General features: G+C 35.3%; 1 protein-coding gene across 1 annotated transcript in view; it reads left to right on the top strand.

Moving 5' to 3' along the window:
- Positions 1-22,290, top strand: part of mfsd2b (MFSD2 lysolipid transporter B, sphingolipid) — a 50,658-nt gene that overhangs the window by 22,340 nt on the left and 6,028 nt on the right. Inside the window, exons 4-11 of the mRNA XM_056481587.1 lie at positions 4,711-4,834; positions 10,601-10,679; positions 11,058-11,239; positions 14,546-14,636; positions 16,346-16,467; positions 18,199-18,282; positions 19,909-19,992; positions 21,581-21,690. Of these exons, the coding sequence (XP_056337562.1) occupies positions 4,711-4,834; positions 10,601-10,679; positions 11,058-11,239; positions 14,546-14,636; positions 16,346-16,467; positions 18,199-18,282; positions 19,909-19,992; positions 21,581-21,690 (876 nt within the window). The remainder of the gene's footprint in view (positions 1-4,710; positions 4,835-10,600; positions 10,680-11,057; positions 11,240-14,545; positions 14,637-16,345; positions 16,468-18,198; positions 18,283-19,908; positions 19,993-21,580; positions 21,691-22,290) is intronic.

The raw sequence follows: 22,290 nt of genomic DNA, 5'->3' as shown, positions 1-22,290 counted from the left end.
AGTCGATCCCAGTTGTAAGAGCAAAAAATAATAAGTTGACTTCTAGTTGATCATTTGGAAATGTGGCAGAAGGTTGATTTTTCAGATGAATCATCTGTTGAACTGCATCCCAATCATCACGAATACTGCAGAAGACCTACTGGAACCTGCATGGACCGAAGATTCTCACAGTTTGGTTTGGAGAAGGAAAAATCATGGTTTGGGGTTACATTCAGTATGGGGGCGTGCAAGAGATCTGCAAAATGGATGGCAACATCAACAGCCTGAGGTATCAAGACATTTGTGCTGCCTATTACATTATAAACCACAGGAGAGGGCAAATTCTTTAGCAGGATAGCGCTCCTTCTCATACTTCAGCCTCCACATCAAAGTTTCTGGAAGCAAAGAAGGTCAAGGAGCTCCAGAATTGGCCAGCACAGTCACTAGACATGAACATTATTGAGCATGTCTGGGGTAAGGAGAAGGAGGAGGCATTGAAGACGAATTCAAATAATCTTGATGAACTCTGGGAGTCCTGCAAGAACGCTTTCTTTGCCATTCCAGATGACTTTATTAATAAGTGATTTGAGTCGTTGCAGAGATGTATGGATGCAGTCCTACAAGCTCATGAGAGTCATACACAATATTCATTCTTTTTCCACTGCACCAGGACTTTATATTCTATACTGTGCATTATTTCTGTTAAGTGACAAGACTTTTGTCTAAGCAAAGTCAAACCTTACTCTCCTAATTATTATTATTTGTTGTTCCTAAAACTTGGATAGACGTCAAAACTTTTGTCAGGTGTTGTATGGGGTAGAATATTTTACAATAGCATCAAATGCGTCTCAACAAATCAGAATCAATAACTGTAGCTATCAGGTTTTTTTATTTACTGCTCAGCAAACATCTTATTTCAACTTACAGCCACAAATCAACCATAGTTTTACTACATTAACCATAGTTTAATTATTGGACTTGTAGTACTGAGGTTACACAAATGGAAATCAATGTCATCATTCACTATTAAATCATTATTAAAATGACTCAAAATGAAAGCTCTATATGAACTCTACTCTACTCTAGCTTTGTGTTAATCTATTTCTGTTTAGTTTTTTTTTTTTTTTTTGTCAGAGTAAACTTAAAATAGCAGTAAATAGAGCAAAACACAATTTCTGATTCATGGTAAATTGAACTTGTATGAACTGGTTTCTCAATAAATAATTAAAATGTCAGTCACAAGACAACCTTAAACCTTACTGAATAAGCCCTGGAAACCCATTTCATTTCATATATATTATTTTTTTTATGTATTTTTTACAATGATAAAAGTATTTAAAGGGGGGGGGGGGTGTACTCATTTGTATCGAGCAATGTAGTGTATATATATGTAATACACATGCCATGCCGACACTATCAATTCATAAATGAAACTGCTGCAGTCAGCTATAGTTCTTGTAATTATGACATGGCATAATCAAAAATGAAGCACACAAAATTTCTACTTGTAGTATAATGTCACCTGTCACATCTTAAAAAAATACTTGATTCAACAACAAATAAATCCAGAATGTACAATATAAAATTTACTGCACTTCACGGCAACACAGCAATTCTGCAGTTTTTAATGTTAGCATTCTTTTAATAAAAAATGGCACCCAGACCTATCAGCACGCCTTCATGTGATATGTATTTGCAGGTTGGAGAGTTAACCAAACATATTAGAATATTGTGCGCATAGTCTCCTGCATTTGAATTAATGAAAGTAATGCAAAGAAAAGTGCAGTGCAATCACCTCTTAAGCTCTAACGAAGAAGACATTTGAAGCTAGCTCTTCAGTCCCCTTGAGATTTGTGATCGGCCCAGATATGCCAAAGCATTTACTTGTAATGCATTGACAAAACATTCACATCTGTGTATACATTTTCACTGCTGGAAGATTTTTTGCCTTTGCAATACTAAAATAAGTTCTTTAAAAATCGTATAAAATTGTAGAATATTTTCTTAACACGAAAATGGTTTCAGGTTGATCCTCCATCAAGAGCTTAACGGATAGGAATTGTAAAGGAAATACACTGTATGGAGAGATTCACGGGTAACATAAGACTTGATGGGATTCCCAAACTTTTTCATATAAAGGGCCAAGAACCAAATATCATTGATAACCGTGGGCCGAAGATACAGTAAATATACCAAACTATTTTACATTAAAGTTGCCATGGGTAATTTCCCAATTTGATTCCTAATATTTAAAAATAAATAGAAAACATTACTCTAAATCGTATTAACTAATGCAGTATAAATTTTTTAATGATAACTTAATGCAATAAAAACATAAACAATCACATTTATAATGCAGTGGAGTTCAATGCTGAATACACTAGTCAAGCAGAAGCTGCCTTTGCCTTCATTTGCTCACCAAAGTCCTCTATTCATCGGGTGAAAGTATGTACATTTTAAATTAAATGACACCACTTGGATTGAAACATTTAATTTCAGTTAGCTTTTTGTAGCTTAACAATAAAACAAACAAACAAAAGGTTAAATTAATTTGAAATTACAATCTCTAAACCATCCCTATCATTCTCCCTCTCTTCTCAAATGGGATGGTGGGCCAAATCAAAGGTTACCATGGGCCAACTTTGGCCTGCGATAGTTAGGGCATAGTTTGGGCATCTCTGTTCTATAATAATGGTTTTGTTCCTTTTCTCTTTTATTTTTCTTTCTTAAAAGGGACCAATTATGCCCATTTTAGCAAGATTTAAAATAAGACTCTGATGTGAGAGTGTGTATGTGAACTTTCAGCTCAAAACACCCCACAAATAATTCTGTAACTCTTTGAAACTGCCCCTTTAAGGTATTGATGCAAATGATGCCGTTTTGGTGACTGTTGCTTTAAATTCAAATGAGATTGTGCTCTTTTTAAAAAAGGGCGTGGCTACAAACGCCTATGCATAAGCAAAGCAGCAGATATTCAAAACAGGACTAACATTATTTCTGTGAAAATGTCAAAAGTAGTTTCTCAGAAGAGGGCAGTCTATGGAGACTATAGTGTGGTGAAAACTCGAATGGCGGACGGCTGCTTCTCACTCAGGGCTGTTTATGCTAATGATGGAGAGATCATCACTAATGAGTGGGGCTTTGCCCTGGTATGTACAAAGGGAGTATTTCAATCAAAGTGTTTCTAGAGACTTTTTAAAAGTGTGATTATAAAAAGAATAAGTGTGATTATAAAAGTTTTATTATTAGAGACAGGCTGTATTCACAGACTGTTGCCACACAGCTCTTTTAAACCCCTTATAAAAGTGATTGTTGCATAATAGGTGCCCTTTAAATAAAAATGTATATAAAAAAGGACTAAATTGTAGAATATTTTTCCATAATATCATTTTGTTAGTGACGATAAATCACTCTCTAAAGCCACATACAGCCGTTATTTCTAAAAACTCTCCCCACCTTCACTGACTCGTGTCTGCAGTCAACAGACTCTCCCATAATGCTATGGAAGACTTGTATCAGTATGAATTATAAATGGCCAACACGTCCCACATCCTGGAAAAAAAAAAGCTGCAGATTTCCTGTCAGAGTATAACAGTCACTGTGGTTCTGTGGCCTGCAATCCAGTGGTAGAAATGATCAGCATCCACACAAACACCATGATGTCCCTCACACTGTAGAAAATGCTGGGTTCCACACAATCAATTTGTGTTGGGACAACTTAAAGGAATTAAGTTAACTAATTAGTTTTTACAACTGTAAGTGGATTGAACATAAAATAATTAAGTTCTCCCTTAAAAAACTCAAGAATTGTGTTGTTTCAGCTCATTTTAAATAAGTAGTTTAAACAAACAGCAAACATTGTCCACAACACTGATACAGAGCTGCCATAAATATGAGTAAATGATACAAGCTGCTTATTTTAAGTGTTCACACTTAGCTGATGATTGATTATAAAGCTTGTTTGGCATGCTGTCCTGGGAGAGAGCTCTGAGCTCATAAGATCCTCGAGCCCGGGGCTCCCTCCCGTTTGTAAGGCGAGAGGGGAGTTTGAGCCCAGGTAGATCTTGAGAACTCCCCTGCTGTAGTATCTAATGAACAGATAGTGATTGCTCTTAAGAGATAACTATTTATTAGGAGCATGTCTATGGTCCCTATTTGGATTAGTCAATTAACTTAGGTTGCATGTTTTTTTTGACGGTGGGAAAAAAATGGGGAACCCGGGGGAAACCCACGTGAACACGGGGAGAACATGTAAACTCTGCACAGAAATGTCGGCTGGCTTGGTAAGGACTAGAACCAGTGACGTTCTTGCTGTGAGGTAACAGTGCTAACCACTGTGCCACCCATCTAAAAAAGGAGGTGGAGTAGGGATGGAAGGGGGGATTCTTCAAAACGAAGATGGCTGTCATATGGAACTTAGGGTATTTATAGTGGCTTAGGAATTGTCTGATTGGTGAATCATAAATTGAATAATGCGGTGCCGACTGCAAGCAATCATAAGCATGTGATCCTCTCGAAATTAGTTTATAAATAAACTTCACTTATTTATTAGTATGCAAGCTAAAATGAGAGATTGGGTAAACCACAAGACAGTTATTGAAGACAGTATGAATATGCCTTGCTTCTTGGTGGGATTTCTGTATAATTCTGATAATTGACAAAAAAAAATCCATATAACAATACAATTTTGATTGCATAGTGACTTTACTTTCTGTCCTTTTCTCCTTATAGGATGGTGGGCTGCACTCCATTCATGGTGGTCTCCTATTTCTACCTTTGGTTTGTTCCACCTTTTACCAACAGGAGGTTCGTCTGGTATCTGGGCTTTTACTGCCTCTACCAAACTCTCATCACAGTGAGTATCCAGCACACATAAACTTTGATGTTCTTTAAGTTGTAATATAATTTCACAATAAAAGCAGTGGGTTGCAGATTACCCAGAAACCACATTTACAGCTCCATCCATCATGTGCTCACAAATACCTAACAGGCCCAATAAAATCTAATTCTGCTACTGTTTTACCTTAGTGTTTTTTTTTTTTTGGTTATGATTGCTTAATTATGGTGACTTTTTTTACGTTTCTTTGCTATTATTGTTTTAGTAAGAAATGTATTAGGGAATTACAAAGATGGACTATTAATTAAATGCTAATAAGAACAAATAAACAGTGTTTACATGCAAAAATAATGTAAAAGTAAGTAAAAGTTTTGTAAATATGACGTAACGTGTTATGTTATTTCTGCTTTTTATTTTTAAAGAATAATTTAGGCTTAAGATTGTAATATATTACTTATTTTACCCAACAGTGCATTATATAAATGCACATACAGTGCATATACAGTGCAAGTATATAAAAAAATTCTTTTACTTAAAATATAGTTTGTGATCGGTATGAATAAAGAAATTGTAAGGTTAATAAAGCTACATTTAATTAATCCAAAAAATAAGCAAAAACTTTCATATTGCGAAATATTAGTGCATTTTAAAATAACTGTTTACTATTTGAATATATAGGGCCCTATCACACACCCAGCGCAATTAGTCGCAAAATGTGTATGGCACGATTTGTTGCTATTTTCAGACCAGCGCAAGCCTAATTTTCATGTTTTGCACAACGTTCTTTAAATAGCAAATCCATTTGCATCACTTTGTGGACTCATGGGTGTGCCGGGGAGGTGTGTTAGGGTGCATTATTGGAGCGTTACCCTTGACCAACTAAAAGCTGGTCCCAAGTCCAGCGCAGAGCGCGTTTGTTATCTGCCTATGCAGGTCCAAACGCTTACACATTGCTTAATATACACAGAATGTACAGCTATACACAAATATCTTTACGAATGAAAAAAAATTTAAGGATTAAAATGTTACAAAAATTTTCTACATAAATATAAACACCACTAGGCTACCTACATGCCTCACCTCGAGGGGCTTTTTTCAGTTTATTCATGACAATATGTATTAGAATAATGTTGCTATTATTAGCATTATTATTTATTATATGCATATTTATATTTGTTTTAATAAAAACAAGTTTAGATTTGTCCACCTGTCGGGTTTTGGAGGCGTATGCATCACCATATGGGGCATAAGAATAGGACGTGTGTTTGGATATAGTGTTGGTTTTTTGACCACACTTCATCATTATTGTTCATTTATTCATTTGCTGGAAATTAGAACTGAATTTAGAAATAGTTTTAAAACAAATCTTTGTGCTTAACAAATGAAATTTAATATGTAGGCTAATGGATGTCTTCAGTGGAGTGAGTACAACACCGTTTCCGTATACACGAAAGTAAAGGAGTAAAGTAAAGAGTAAAAGTAAAGAAAAGAGAAAGTAAAGAGGCCGAATGGGGGAGGGTCATTCTTTATTCTCGCTGCAAATGGCCTGTTAAACTGTTCTCGCTAGTGAAGCGTTCAGTTTTTCCACTTACAAAGCCCGTCATGCAAATAGCAAATGCACCATGGCATGACGCAACTGACCCTTAAAGGGAATGGGAGATGAGACTCTGATTGTTTTAATGCACGTTATGCTCAAAACACACCCATAACACATTAAGACAATAAGCACAATGCTGTTAGACCATGCGCCGGGGTGCAAAACATATTTTTCCATCCTCAAAATAGCAAAAGTGTATTCTAACATGCCCTTAATGCTTTTGCACCATGCGCTTTAGACATTGTGCTTAGATTGTTAAAATAGAGTTGAAGTCAATATTAATAGCCCTTCTGTTCAATTTTTATTTTTATATATATATATTTTTTTCCCCAATTCTTTTAACAGAAGGATTTTTTTTCAACACATTTCTAAACATAATAGTTTGACAGGAGCCAATTGGAAAAAAAAATGTTTAAGATGGCTAATAATATTGACCTTTTTATTTAAAAACTGCCAAAATTCCAGCTAAAATAAAAAAAATAAGACAAATATTGTTGTAACTATTGTTAAAATGTCCCTTGCTTCTTTAAATATGGCTTGAAAAAGAATAAATATATTATTTTTCCCATCAATTGTATTTAAAATGTAGTGATGCTCAAAATACCATTTTGCATGTTATTAATCTTTTCAACAATCAATCTCAATCTTCACTGTCTCTAGCTCAGTAAAAGCAATAAGCAATGCCGCGTCTCAAGTCTATTTATCTGGCTAGAAATGCCGGTCAACAAAAGTTAGCGTGGTTATCTATAGCCCAGCCTCTTTGAAGTCTGCATGGAGTTTTCCATGATTTATTTGTGTTTCTCTCCTTTGTTACTATGGCTTGGCTCAAAGCGTCCTCCGTAGAGCTCAGCAGAAAGTGCAGTAAGGAGTGGGGAAGCCGCTCGACCACAGCAGTCTACGCTGTAATGAAAACTCATTCTAACTACTTGATAAATACATGGTAGGGCCTGCCCGAAACCACCAGAGAGGATAAATGCTGCCTTCCTCTTTTAGCCTTCTTCATTGTCTAGCTGAGAAACATCAGCTGCTTCCAGCATGTACTGTATGTATATGATCCTGTAGTTTACATGATTCTAATTAGTCAGTTTTTCATAATTAGGCTTTGGTTTAGGATTAAATAAACAAGTCCTCAAGCTATACTCAACCCTTAATGAAATCAAATGGGCAGTGTGGGGAACTTTTGAGAAACAGAAGCAGTGTAGATGGATGTGCGGTACTGTGCAAAAGTTTTAGGCTAACATTACATTTGTTGTTTTAGTGATGGTACAATGACCATATACCCTCACCGGCCATTTTATAAGTTCACTTTACTAGTACCGGGTTGGACCACTTTTGCCTTCAGAACTGCATTAATCCTTTGTGGCATAGATTCAACAAGATACTGGAAATATTCCTCAGAGATTTCGGTCCATATTGACATGATAGCATCACGCAGTTGCTGCAGATTTGTTGGCTGCACATACATGATGCGAATCTCCTGTTCCACCACATCCCAAAGTGCTCTATTTGATTGAGCTCTGGTGACTGTGGAGGCCATTTGAGTACAGTCTATGGCCTCGATGTACACAATGCTCAATTGGTACTAATAGACCCAAAGTGTGCCAAGAAAATATCCCCCAAACCATTACACCACCACCAACCTAAACCGTTGATACAAGGCAGGATAGATCCATGATATATATATATATATATATATATATATATATATATATATATATATATATATATATATATATATATATATATATATATATATATATATATATATATATATATATATATATATATTTAAATCCATAATAGTATCACATAAACATGTGTGCACAGTATTGGTGGCCTAAGACTTAATACTGTAATTTGGTAGCTGTCTGTGCTGTTGGTCTGCTGTAGTGCTGACTTGGCTTTTGTGTAAATTAGAAAAGCTAGCCTGCACTGCAATGCAATATTCAAGCAAATTCAAAGAAGGTTTGCTGCACTTTGATAAATATTGATTTTGCACTGCGCGTTTATGAGTACAAGTTGTTCTTGGATTGAATAACATCAATTTATGAGCTTGTAAGCCGTTTCCTTTTGTGATTTATAATAAATTGTAATGTAATTGGGTGTATGAATGTGAAAGATGAGCGGTTATGAAAACCACTGATAGATGTGCATGCTAAATTTTGGATCCCTCATCGTTTTGCTTGGCTTTTTAGAGCATCACTTATGAGCGTAGACAGATTGCTCCATAATTTTGTCAAAATAAAACTTACAATTAGAACTAAACATAATATTTATTACCTGAACCATAGGAGATCTTATTTAACTCCTGTTAGAAGGTTTTTATATAGTGCATTTAAAAAAACATAATTCACAGCTCTTTTATAAAACCTAGCAACCAAAACTGAAGAAGAAACTGATCTGAAGAAGCTATAATAAACTTCATATAATAACATTAGTGTTCAATCTAATATCACTATTTTATTAAATACAAAAAAAAAGAAAATGACTGAAATTATTGTAGATTAGTGCAGTTAAGTCTTTAAATATATATAAGAATTAATAAACATTACTGTTTCAATTAGTTTTATTTTATTTTTTCAATTTTATTTAAAAACAATAAGTCTTGTTGAGGATAAATAACGTCTTTCAAAAGAAATATTTCTTATCGACCTCAAAATTCTAAATGGCGTTTTATTAAAATATTAATTTTCCATTTTATGTTTAATTTTAATTATTCAATTGGCTTTTGAATACAACCCCAAACCAGACAAAGATGGGACAGTATGTAAAAACGTTTAAAAAAGAAAGTAGACTTTTTAAATTTACTTCAACTTGTATTTAATTGCAGACAATACAAGAAACATTACTTAACATGATTTTTATTGATTTTTCAAAATAAACTTGTATTCCAATTTTGCTTCTCGCAACACATTTCAAAATTTAAAAGATGTTTAGGGACTGAAGCCACCAAGTGATGAAGTGTTTCAGGTGTAATTTTGTCCCATTTTTCCTGCAAACAAGTCTTTAAGTGGGCAACAGTACAGGGTTTTTATTGTCACATTTTGCACTTCAAAATGTGCTACACACTCTCTATTGGAGACAGGTTGGGACTGCAGGCAGGCCAGTCAAGTACCTGTACCCTCTTTCTCTGCAGCCAGGACTTGGAGAATGTGGTTTTGTATTGTCGTGTTGAAATATGCATGGGTGTCCCTGGAAAAGGAAGCAGTATATTGTGCTCCAAAATCTCTATGTACTTTTCAGCAATTATGGTGCCATCACTAAAGTGCATGTTACATTTGAAATGGGCACTGACACAACCCCATACCATGACAGACCCTGACTTTTGGACTTGTTGTTGGTAACAGTCTGGATGATCCTTTTTATTTTTGGTCCGGAGGACACAGCGTCCATTTCTCCCAAACAATACCTGAAATACTGATTCATCAGACCACAGTATATGTTCCACTGTGTGATGGTCCAAATTGCATCCGAGCCCAGAGAAGTTGATGGCTCTTCTGGACACTGTTATCATAGGGCTTCCTTCTGGCACAGTACAGTTTTAACTGGAATTTGTGGATGTAACTATGTATTGTGGTGCTTGACAAAGGTTTGCCAATGTAGTGCTGAGCCCATGTGGTGATATCGTTTATAGATGAATGAGGATTCTTGATGCAGTGCTGCCTGAGGGATCTTGTGCCCTTTCCAATACTTTCCTTTCCTTTACATACTGAAATTCCTCCAGATTCCTTGAATCTTTCAATTTTGTCGAAGGTGAAATATTCAAATGTCTTTCTTTTTTGTTTGAGGAACATTGTTTTAAACATTTCAATAATTTTGTCATGTATTTGTTGGCAAACTGGCGATCCTCAGATCCTCAGCCCATCTTTGCTCCTAAAGGACTAGACCTTTCTTGGATGCTGCCTTTGTACCAAATCAAGTGAAAGTAAAATGAAATGCAAGCCAAAGTAAATTTGGAAATTCAACTTTTTTTATTTGCGTTTTCCATACTGTCCCAATTGTTTCTGATTCAGGGTTGTAAAAAATGTGTTGAACATTATTGTATTTTTAAATGACAGTAACAGTATGTTATTGCCATATTAAAACAACTAGATGAATGGATGGATGGATGGATGGATGGATGGTTAGATGAAGTGATATTGTTTCCACCTTAATTCCTGTTTTGTGTTTGATTCTGTATCTTGCAGTGTTTCCACGTGCCTTATTCTGCTCTGACCATGTTCTTGAGCACTGACCAGCGCGAGCGAGACTCAGCTACAGCTTACCGTAAGCTTACACACACATGCACACACCATGTTTGGATTGCTCTATAAGATTATCAACATCTCATTTCATTGTGCTTGCAGTAATCTGAAAAACAAATGCTTTCCAACTGCTCACGCTCAGAACTGTACATTTGATATATGATTTCAGATGTGAATGCGTGACAGTATTTTCTTCCTCTTTTTTAATAATAATATTAATATAATAAGAATTTTATTATTTTGCATAGTATTTTGTTAATTGAAGCAACCTGGTGTTTAAAATTATTTTTTTACAATTTGTTATGTAATTAGTGCACATTGTCTCCCCTTGTAATTCGAAATTCAATGGGTTTTGGAAAATCAAAAACCTCTCTCTCTCTCTATCTCTGTGTGTTTGTAGGTATGACAGTGGAGGTTTTGGGGACTCTGGTGGGCGCCGCCATTCAGGGTCAGATAGTAGCAAGCGCACACACTCTGAAGCACTGTCCACATCGCAACCTAACAGCCGCTCACCTGACCAACAGCAGCGGCACTGAGATCATCAGATCACTGGCTCTGTCACAGGACTTCCTGTCACATGCTGTACGTCTCATTTCACTTTTTAAATTAACGCTTAAAAGTTCTTAAACACTTTTTAAAAAATGTGTTTATTTATTCATTCATTCATTTTCTTTTCGGCTAAGTCCCTTTATTAATCTGGGGTCGCCACAGCAGAATGAACCGCCAACTTATCAGGCATATGTTTAACGCAGCGGATGCCCTTTCAGCCGCAACCCAACACTGGGAAACATCCATACACACTCATTTATACCCATACACTATGGCTAATTTAGCTTATTCAATTCATCCGGAGCAAACCCATGCCAACACAGGGAGAACATGCGAACTCCACACAGAAATGCCAAATGACCCAGCTTGAACCAGCAACCTTCTTGCTGTGAGGCGATCATGCTACCCACTGCGCCACTGCACAAAAGAAATTAATACTTAAATCATCAAAAATGCTCCATATTATTTAGAAGTTAGAATATATATATATATATATATATATATATATTTTTTTTTTTTTTTTATTATTAGTATTAAAATTAGTACACTATATATACTACTGTAAATATTTAGTATCATATTTTATAATACTATTTTTATACTACTATATTTTTAGCTGCATTTTTTTTCTTCAAATATATGCTGTACCACAAAACCATTGTCAAGTTGTATGGATATTTTTGTAGCAATAGTCAAAAATACATAATATGGGTTAAAATGATCTATTTTACTTTTATGTCAAAATTATTATAATATTTTTTAAAAATCATATTGCATATACATTTTATACATTTCTTACTGTAAATATATAAAAAACTACTTTTTATTTACTATTATATTATATACAAACTAAATCCAGAAGAACTTTGGCAACATCTCTAAGATACTTTAAAAAAAACTACCTACATACCTACCTTAATAACTATGAACAAGTGTACCAAATGTTTTAAATGCAAAATGTGGTTATACCAAATGTACAGTAGATTCATTCATTCATTCATTCATTCATTCATTCATTCGTTTTCTTTTCGGCTTAGTCCTTTTATTAATCAGGGGTCACCACAGCGGAATGAACCGCCAACTTATCTAGCATATGTTTTACACAGTGGATGCCCTTCCATCTGCAAATGTAGATTTAATATAGTTTATATAGGTTAATTGATAAATAAAAGTGCCTAAAACAGTACTGCAGCTTTGCAGGTAGGCGTTTTGAAGTATCTTGTTGTCAAAGTTCTTCTGGTTTGAGTTTGTCTCAGTTTGTTCTGTTTTTTCGTGTCATTCCAGACAGATTGGATGATATTCAGATCAGATCAGATCTCTATATGGAGCACTGGTTGTTGTCAGACTCCTTTTGCAGACAATAATCTCATTACAGAATTACAATTAATGACAAAAATAATGTTTGGAAATGTAAACTGATACTTAAAACTGATTTGCTAGAGAAAATATATAAATAACCGACTTTAAACCTTTTTTGGGGTGAAAATACTAGTGGGCTTAGACTTTTGCACAGTAATGTATAAAAACTTTTTACATTAAAAAGCAAAAAAAAAAAAAAAAAACTCAACAAGAAAAATTTGATTTTTACAGTTTTACAATTTAATAATCATCAGAGTCCTTAGAATCAGTAAATATCTGCTTGTCTAGAAGGCTGAATAACTCTATTTTGAGCCAAGAGCCAGAAAGCTCCATGTCAGTCAAATCTGCTTGGCTTGTGGATGTGGCTTAGGCTTCCATAGTGGAAAGCCATGATGGAGAACCAAGAAGCGCCGCAGCTATTTGGAGCCGGACTGCAGAGCGTCTCTGGCTAAATCTCTCTGGTTGGGTGCGTCAACCGACTCCTCTAAAACAGCCTGTTTGATCTGGAACAATAATGAAGTGCTTGCCACGGCCCGTGGAAAAAATAGCAAACAATCCTGAGGTTGTTTAGGGCAGAGCAGTTCCGGTTTTAGGGGAAAGAGATTGAAAAGTTCCTCTTTTCTAGGACACGCTTAATTTGAGTTCACTAAAAACTTTACAAGACCATACAGTATAAACTGAAGCAGCAAATTCAGCCAATAAATAGAAAGGATATGGAACATACATAGCAACTGTGGACAGGAATAGCACTATGGCCTATATATTTATTAAAGAGACAGTTAACACAAAAATGAAAAATTGTACATCATTTATGCACATTATGGGGTTCTACAATTTTCTGAATTTCTTTCTACAAGATATTCAGTCACACTTTATTTTAATGTACAATTTACACTATCAACAAGACATTAACTAATGCTGACTTCAATTCATCTTTATTTCTAAAGCGCTTTTACACTGTAGATTGTGTCAAAGCAGCTTAACATAGAAGTTTTAGTAAATTGAAACTGTGTCAGTCCAGTTTTCAGAGTTGAAGTTCAGTTAGGTTCAGTTCAGTGTGCTTTAAATTTCACTGATGAAAGTTCCAACACTGAAGAGCAAATCCATTGATGCGCAGCTCCACAAGACCCAAACCAAGCAAGCCAGTGGCGACAGAGGCGAGGTTTTGATTACAGTTCAAAAATAAATGCACTTCCTTCAAACATTAGAAGTAACCATAGTGACAGTTGCCGGAGCCTTCATTTATCTGTGTAATCTCGAGGACATACTGACATGTACTTTACAGAGGAGCCAATGTTGATTAACCAACTCACAAATAAGCTCAAAAATATTTGCGAAAAGGTAGCTAACACATGTTTCCATGAGCTATTAGATATGTCAGAGTCATTTACATTCACAGACATGATTTCTCTCATGTGCGCCCCCCCTCTATCTGCTTGTGACAGATTCAAAAGTGGGGACTAAGAGATCTAACATGTCATAACTAGATGAATATTGATTGCAAAGGGTACTTTCTTTACTTGTCTATAACTTTCCAAATGATCACAGAATAAGCAGGATAATCAACGCTAGGCTTTTAAATAAACAAATTTATTGAATATTATTGTTAAAGGATTTTAATTGCACTTTTGCGGAGCCAACTAAGGTTCTATGCCCTTTGAGTCATGCATTTTAAATCTTTCAATGCATTTAAAATCCTATTTACGTTACATAATAGGCAGGTAATTCACCAGTAGTTAATTAGTGGGAATTGTTGCTTAAACTAAAGTGTTAACTGATATTCTGAAAAATGGTGGAAAAAGACAACCATTGACATCCATAGTTGGAACAAAAACGTCTTCATTGGTGTTCAACAGAAGAAAGATTCTCAGATTTTGAACTAGTGGAGGAGTAAATGAAGGCAGAATTTTTATTTTTAGGTGAGCTATCCCTTTAAAGATTGAATGAAATGTGTTGACAGACGTCTGTTTCTCTTTACAGAAGGAAGTGTACATGATCGCCGCCGGAGTGATCGGTGGCCTGTTTCTGGTTTGTACGGTGGTCATGTTTTTGGGAGTCAAAGAGAGAGATGGTGAGTATGGGCATCCAAATGGGAAAGTTTGCTTAGTTCACCCCAAAAATTTGACTGGAATACATTAGAGATGTTCAGCACTTTTCTATACAGTGAAGGAACAGAGGATTGGAGCTGTTGATCTCCATTAAAATCACCAAAATATTTGTCCAGATAACTTTAGCTCTTTGTATTTTATGAAGATACACTACTGTACATGTACACTCTGAAAAACGATGGGTTGTTGTAATGTTGCGTTGAATATGGACAAACCCAAAGTTGTATTCATTATTTCAGTTCATTTTTTAACCCAACGGTTGAGTTCATCTATATTTGACTCAACAGGGGGTTACAACATCCCAGCATTTTATAGAGTGTAGATTGACCTTTTTGTTGTTTGTGAAAGAAGTGCTCCTAAATCCACCAAATACCTGATAAAAAATGAAGTAAAAATGGTAATATTGTGAAACATGATTACAATGTAAAACAACTGTTTTCTCCTTGAATATATTTTAAAATACAATCTAATGCTATGGCTACATTTTCAGCATCATTTTCGCCAGTCTTCATTGTCTAAATGTCAAAAATGCTGAATTGATGCTCAAGAAACATTTTGGTCCCACTTTATTTTAAGTGGCCTTAACTATTATGTACTTGCATCAAAAAATAAATACAATGTACTTACTGTGGTCAAAATGTATTGCAGAACACTTCAGGTGCTCTTCAGGTGAGAAATGGGTAGGGTTAGGAACAGTTTTGGTAGTATGGATATTTTTAAGGGTGGGCTAAGGTGTAAGGGATGGTCAACAGTGTAATTGCAAAAAATTAACTACAGATTTAATTGCATGCAGGTATTTAATCAGTCATAAATGGGCCCACACGGAATCTGCGCGCACAGAATTCCGCAAATTTTCGCAGATTTTTAGCCCATCATTAATTCTGTTTATTTACTTGAGTAAATGTGTGTAAATCTATATTTATTCAGTTTTTAAATTAATTACAGTAATATTATTGACTAATCTGAAAATGTTCATCTGATTTATCTACAATGCAGTTTGTACAGTCATATTTTCTGTCTTTTAGTAGAGATATTATATGAGAGACTTGCTTTGTTTACCAAATTAAGTGAATCTAATTGGATTTGCATTTTAAACATTAAAATAAAAGTTAAAAAGATATTATTTTTTATTTAGCATATTAAGGTTTTAGTTATGATATTCCCAAAATAATTCCGCAGAAATCCACAGATTTTTACCAAAATTCTCTGCAGAAATAGCAAAAAATGTCCACAGATTCCGTCTGACCCTAGTCATAAGTACAATGTAAGAACATGTATTTACACATATGATTAATTTCAGTCTAAGTACATATTACTTAAACCACCTAATATAAAGTGGGATCAACCATTTTTTATCATACTTGTTGGAAAGCAGTTGTGCTTCACTGTAAAAATGTAGGGTTCCACACAATTCATTCACGTTGTCCCAACACAAATTAAGTTAACTTAACACTTTTAACAAATTTATGTGGATTGAACATAAAAAATTAAGTTGTCCCAATGAAATCTCAAGAATTGTGTTGTTTCAGCTCATTTTAAATAAGTAGTTTGAACGAGCACAAAAAAATATGTTCTTTACAGATACATACCTGTTACAACATAATAACACCCTTTAAATTTGTCATATAAAAAGCATAATTGAATTTTCTCCACATTTCTTGTCTTTTGTTAGATCCCTATGCTCCTAAAACGGACAAGGCTATTCCTTTCCACAAGGGCTTTATTTTAGTCATGAAACATGGGTCCTACCTCACACTGACAGCATCTTTCCTTTTCATATCTGTGGCCATCCAGGTAAATAATATTTTAGATTCAGTCAATGTGTATGGTGCGTTCAGTTGTAACTGAATTATTTGATTTATTGGAAGCACAAGTAGTTTCTTTACATTTGAAACTATACAATATATCAACATAGGCTCATTCTGAAAATGTAGCCCTATATAGATTTCTGGAGATGGCTAATTATGTAGCCAGAAGTACATATGGCTGCATTTCGTCTTTAAAACGAAAGCTACGGGGTGGTATGACGCCGTTCCTTACCTCCGTATGGACGGCTTTCCCGCTGTTACCAGTTTGTGCAGTTAGCTTGCCATGTACGTCAGCAATCTTGAGATGCAGAGAGGAGTTGACCATGACGATGAGGTTTGAGTCTGGCAAAGAACGATTCCAGAAAGCAGGTAAGACTCAAACAGAAGCCAAAAAATAAAATAAACAAGTAAATAACAGGGTAAGAATGTGGTAAAAACTGAAAAAGTGTTAAAAATCAGGCTGCCGTGAGGGCATTTCTTTTTCTGGATTGCTTTTTATAACTGTTTGTTGGGTTTAAGGAAGTGGGTGGGCTCTGGTCAATCGGTGCTTTTGAAAACCCTATTGGTTGGGATTAGGGAAGGAGGATGGTGGGTCAGTCGATCAGTCAGTCAGTCGACATTGGCCTCTGGTAGATTTGAGAAAAGCAGGCACGAATGGCACTCACAAGAGAAATTTGAGATCTGAAAAAGCGTACACAGCGGCCTCTGGTGGATTCGCAAAAACAAAACTGGGGAAAAAAACCAACCCAGGCTAATTCTGAGAACGTAGTCTCGTGGACGTTTCTGGAGACCGCGAAATACGTCCCGAGAGGTACGTATTTTTGGAGTTTTTGTTTTCGCGAATCCGCGAGAGGCCGTTGTGCGCGCTATTTCCCGCGCCGTTCTCGTGTAAACCCGCTAGAGGCCGCTGTCGAACAGCCTTCCGCCTGTCTGCCTGGATGAAAGAATGATTGACCGTGCGACCGGCCAATCAGCTGACCCACCCTCCTCCGTTCCTAAACCCAACCAACGACGATTCACAAAAGCCGTCCAGAAAAAGATAAGCCCTCGTCTGATTTTTACCACGTTTTCGGATTTTGACCACATTCTCACCCTGTGACGAACTTGTTTGCTTCATTTTTTGGATTTTGTATTTGTTTTCTTACCTGATTTCTGGAACCGCTCTTCCCCGGACTCGAACCCGGTCGTCGTCGTGGTCAGCCCCTCTCTGCGCCACGAGTCCGCCAAAGTACACGAAGAGCTAACCGGACAAACTGGTTGCAGCGGGAAAGCCCTCCACACGGAGGCGAGAGGCCGGCCGGCAAGCGCCGAAAGGAACGCCGTCACACCGCCGCGCAGCGTTCGCTTAAAAAAATGAAATGCAGCCGTACGTACCCCCGGCTACGTATTTCACGATCTACAGAAATGTCCACGGGACTACGTTCTCAGAATGAGCCTGGGTTGAAAAAAAAAACGCTCCTGAGACATATTTGGCGCTCTCCAGAAATGTATATAGCGGTACATTTTCAGATTGAGCCTGGGTTGCAATATATAGTTAAAGTCAAAATAAATAGCCTTCCTTATTCCAACCCTGTAGGCTATTTTCCTGATCATACATGAAAGTCTAGTAATCTTTAATATTTTTGGTGAACTGTTTCTTTAATCAGCATGTTTCGGAATTGATTAATTAATGACATCATTTGAAGTGTATTTTATTTCCACTTGCCTGTTTTTGCAGCTGATTCAGAGTAACTTCGTGCTGTTCTGCACATATGCAGTGGAGCTGAGGGATCACTTTCAGAATATCGTTTTGACCATTCTGGTGAGTACCTGATGAACACATGAAAAGATGAACACTTAACAGATATTGTTCATACCAGCTAAAAATTCACAGTAAGGATGTGCTTCTGTCACAGATCACACATATATATTTCCTTTATATTAATATTTATAACACAGATATATTAATATGTTTACATGATGGTGCAGAATCGTTTACTAGGCCTGTCACAATATCTAAAGATGAACTTTACACACTAACAGATATTATTTATGCCATACTAACTAAAAATTGTAGGTTCTAAAAGGGATCCTTTAACATTTGCTTTTGTTACATAACATTATTTATTGAATGTCTTTTGAAAATTAAAAAGTCCAGTTTTTAGATGATGCATTAACAAGTATATTATTTAAAATATTTTCACAACATTTAGGTCTCATGTCATATTCACATTCTCAGAATGTTATTTAAAATATAATTAGAACATTTAATTCAAATCATACTCATGTTCTTAGAAGGTTTTTCAGTCAACATTCTATTAGAACATCATTAAAGGGCCATGAAAGCCCCCTGTCTTAGCAGGGTGTTTTCACACCTCTAGTTTGAAAAAAGTCAGGAAAGTGGGTGAGTCCAGCTTTGTTTAGGTGGGAGTGTCGAGTGGCGAAAGAGGGAAGGGTTTGCATAAGAAGGGTAATTTCATTACATGCACTACAGCTGACTTTCACACCGGCAACACAAACACAGAAGCAGGGGAGATAGACAGTGATTCAGAGAGCAGCATTTACAGCAGATCTGAGAGCTGTGTGAAAGTAGAGTTTTTTTTATACCCATAATATTGTAGTGATATTACTGTAAACTTAGTAACTAAATAATTTTGACTAAGGTATGTTTTTAAAAACTGAAAGAGTACTGCTGATGATACTAACTTTGCCATCTGAATAAACATAAACAACCAAATTTGTAGAGACAGGACAATCAACACCAACTGTGACCACGTCTTATGGTAACACTTTATTTTGATGGCCCAATTGAGTATTAGTAGACTATCTGCTTAAGATCTGCTGATACTGCTCCTTCAACAGACATTTAACTGAAAATAAGAAACTTTGCAAGTACATGTCAATTTACACTAACCCTAACCCTAACCCAACATTCTTATACTCATACTTATAATCTAATGAGAATTAGTTGGCAATAAAACTTAGATTCAACAAACGGACCATTAAAATAAAGTGTGACCTGTCTTTTTTTATTAATTAATGAAAAGATGTGCTAAAAACTCAATTATGTCACTTTGTACCGGCTGCTTTCCCTTTTTAGTGAAATGTATGTGTCCTAATAGTGTTTTTAGCAAAGTGGGGCATATATGTAACTGTAAACATCTCAAAAAATTAGTTTAGGTGTTTCATGACGCTTTAATAACAACTAACGTCTATTAGTGTTACAAGAATGTCCCAGAATCAATATTTTAATAATGTTGCATGCTAGCATTTACACAACTTTTAAGTAAAATTGCTGAAGGTTCTGGGAACGTTCCCTAGCACTTCTGTAGACCTATAGAGCTTTCATTGGTTCTTTGACTTTAACTTTAATTGTCATGAGGACAGGTTTCTCCATAATTTGTGTCTGTGTCTTCCATTAAGTGGACATACCTATATATCTGTGCAGATGTCGGCAGCAGTGAGCATCCCGTTCTGGCAGTGGTTTCTTGAGAAGTTTGGGAAGAAGACGGCAGCTTTCTGCGGCATAACAGTAAATATTACTTTATGTTAAATGAAAACCTTAAACTTAAACTTGAAATGATATACAGTTGAATAAGCTTAGATTTTAGTACTAAAATGACTAAATATGAAATAAAACACCTGGAGTTATATCGTTTGCAGTTTATTGTATGCATATGTGAAATCTTATAAAAAGAAAAGCTTATGGTATGTTTGCTATGTTTTTATAGTTCCAAAAACTGTCAAAATGTACTAATAACTATTTTAAGTTTCACTAAACAATATAAAATTATTTGTATACTACAGTATTCGGTAAATAGCAAACAAGAGCATTTCATTTAGAGCCGAGCACACACTTCAGTGGCAGTTCTTAAACTCTACTGACACCTGTTGGCAGTGATGCGGTATCACACTATACCTATAGTTTTGAACCCCAATATGGTAAAAACGTATTATACTGTGTAGTATTTACTACTCCTTGTTTAAAAAAGCAGACACATAATGTAGTACTAACTATACTGAACTGAAAGACTGTAATAAAAACTGTAGTACACTTAGTTTTTACGACAGTAAACTGGGGTATATTGTAGCATAATTTATATAGTTATTGAAAACTTAGTACAGTGATCTAATTTGTATCGTTGTATTATCACACCAACTATAAAATTAGTCGACAGATTAATTAAACCACCTTATTCGTGAAGGACGAGCAGGCGCAGCCGTTGGAATCGGTTGGAATCTGTTTGTCTCCTGACTTCCGGTCTCAATCGCTTCCATTCATTTTAGACGTTAAAAACAGCTCGTTGTGCTGCTTGATATTGCAAACTGACATTTGCTTATTATATTATTCCACTTTTTTTATGTATATTTATAAACACTTTTGTTTGTAGAGCAAGTAGTTTGACCGTTTTCTGCCGTCTATTATTACTAGTAATTCATAGGCGACTGAGTGAATGGGAAGTTTTAAAACAATCGTAAAAGCGCGCGCACGTCCGCATTGCAGAATAAGATCAGTAAAATGGTGTATTTGTTGACACGTTTAAATTATTGTGAGTTAGCAAGGCCTAATTGTATTCTATTTTTTGTTATTATTTATTTTTTTACTTTGTTTTACCCATTGAGGCTATGTATTTACTCTGTTATTCTCTTTATAAACACATCTAGCAATGTTCTGTATGTCGTTCATACATTAATAATATTTAAAAATAATAATAATAATAAGGTCAATATCAAAACACTTAATTACTGTGCAATGTTGTTTTTAAAGTGGGCATGCAGATAGTGAAATTTAATTCATTCATTCTGAAATGGTTTTATAGTAGGGGCCAAGACATGAGCAGTAATGACATTGAATAGCATTTCTATAACACTGATATGACTGAAGTACTTTATATACTTTTACTTGACTCTTCTTTATTGTCTACAAGTGTAAATTTATATTTGGCTTCACCACACTACCACATCAGTGTTCAGATCACATGTATCACAAAAAAGAAGCAACACAAATACATTCAGTATCATCACATACACATTAATTAAACATTAACAAACTCAATAAACCCTATTCATACTTAAAACCCAGTATTTAACATTCTAATGGCAGTTTGTGTTTTGTGCAGTGGATCATGCCATTTACAGTGATGCTGGTGTTCATCCCGAATTTAATAGTGGCGTATGTGGTGGCCGTATCATCTGGACTCAGTGTGGCCGCTTCTCTCCTCTTACCATGGTAAATCCTGCAAAACAAAATACTGCATTTTGCAACACAACCTGTTCTTTAGCCCTCATGTGATTTTTTTTTTCTTTTTCAAATATTTCCCATATGATGTTTTACAGAGCAAGGAATTTTTCACAGTATTGCCTATAATATTTTTTCTTCTACAAAAAAGTTTTATTTGTTTTATTTTAGCTAGAATAAAAGCAGTTAAAATTTTTTAAAACCATTTAAAGGTCAATATTATTAGCCCCCTTAAACAATATTTTTCTTTTTTCGATTGTCTACAGAAATAGCATGTTTATACAATTTTAGGAATGGGTTTTAAAGTACAGTGGTTCGAACTGTAGTTCTGCCGAATGAATAAAAAGTTGAGAATTGATGGTAAAAAACTGTACATTCTAGTCAAACCATTGTTCTCCAATCTTATACCAAAAACAGAAATAAGGGCAGTATTAATATCTATAAATGTGGGAGAGCGTTGATATTGTGTGATTGTGCTGTATTGCAATATGGAGTAATTAAGTGTTAATGTTAAATCAAAAGTAATTCACAAATACTTGAAAATGAAATGTTTTAATGACAATAATTCTCTATGGTTACAACTGAATTAAT

Source organism: Danio aesculapii, chromosome 20 (assembly GCF_903798145.1).
Source record: "Danio aesculapii chromosome 20, fDanAes4.1, whole genome shotgun sequence".
Classification (NCBI taxonomy): Eukaryota; Metazoa; Chordata; class Actinopteri; order Cypriniformes; family Danionidae; genus Danio; species Danio aesculapii.
This window is presented reverse-complemented; position numbering and strand designations above follow the sequence as displayed.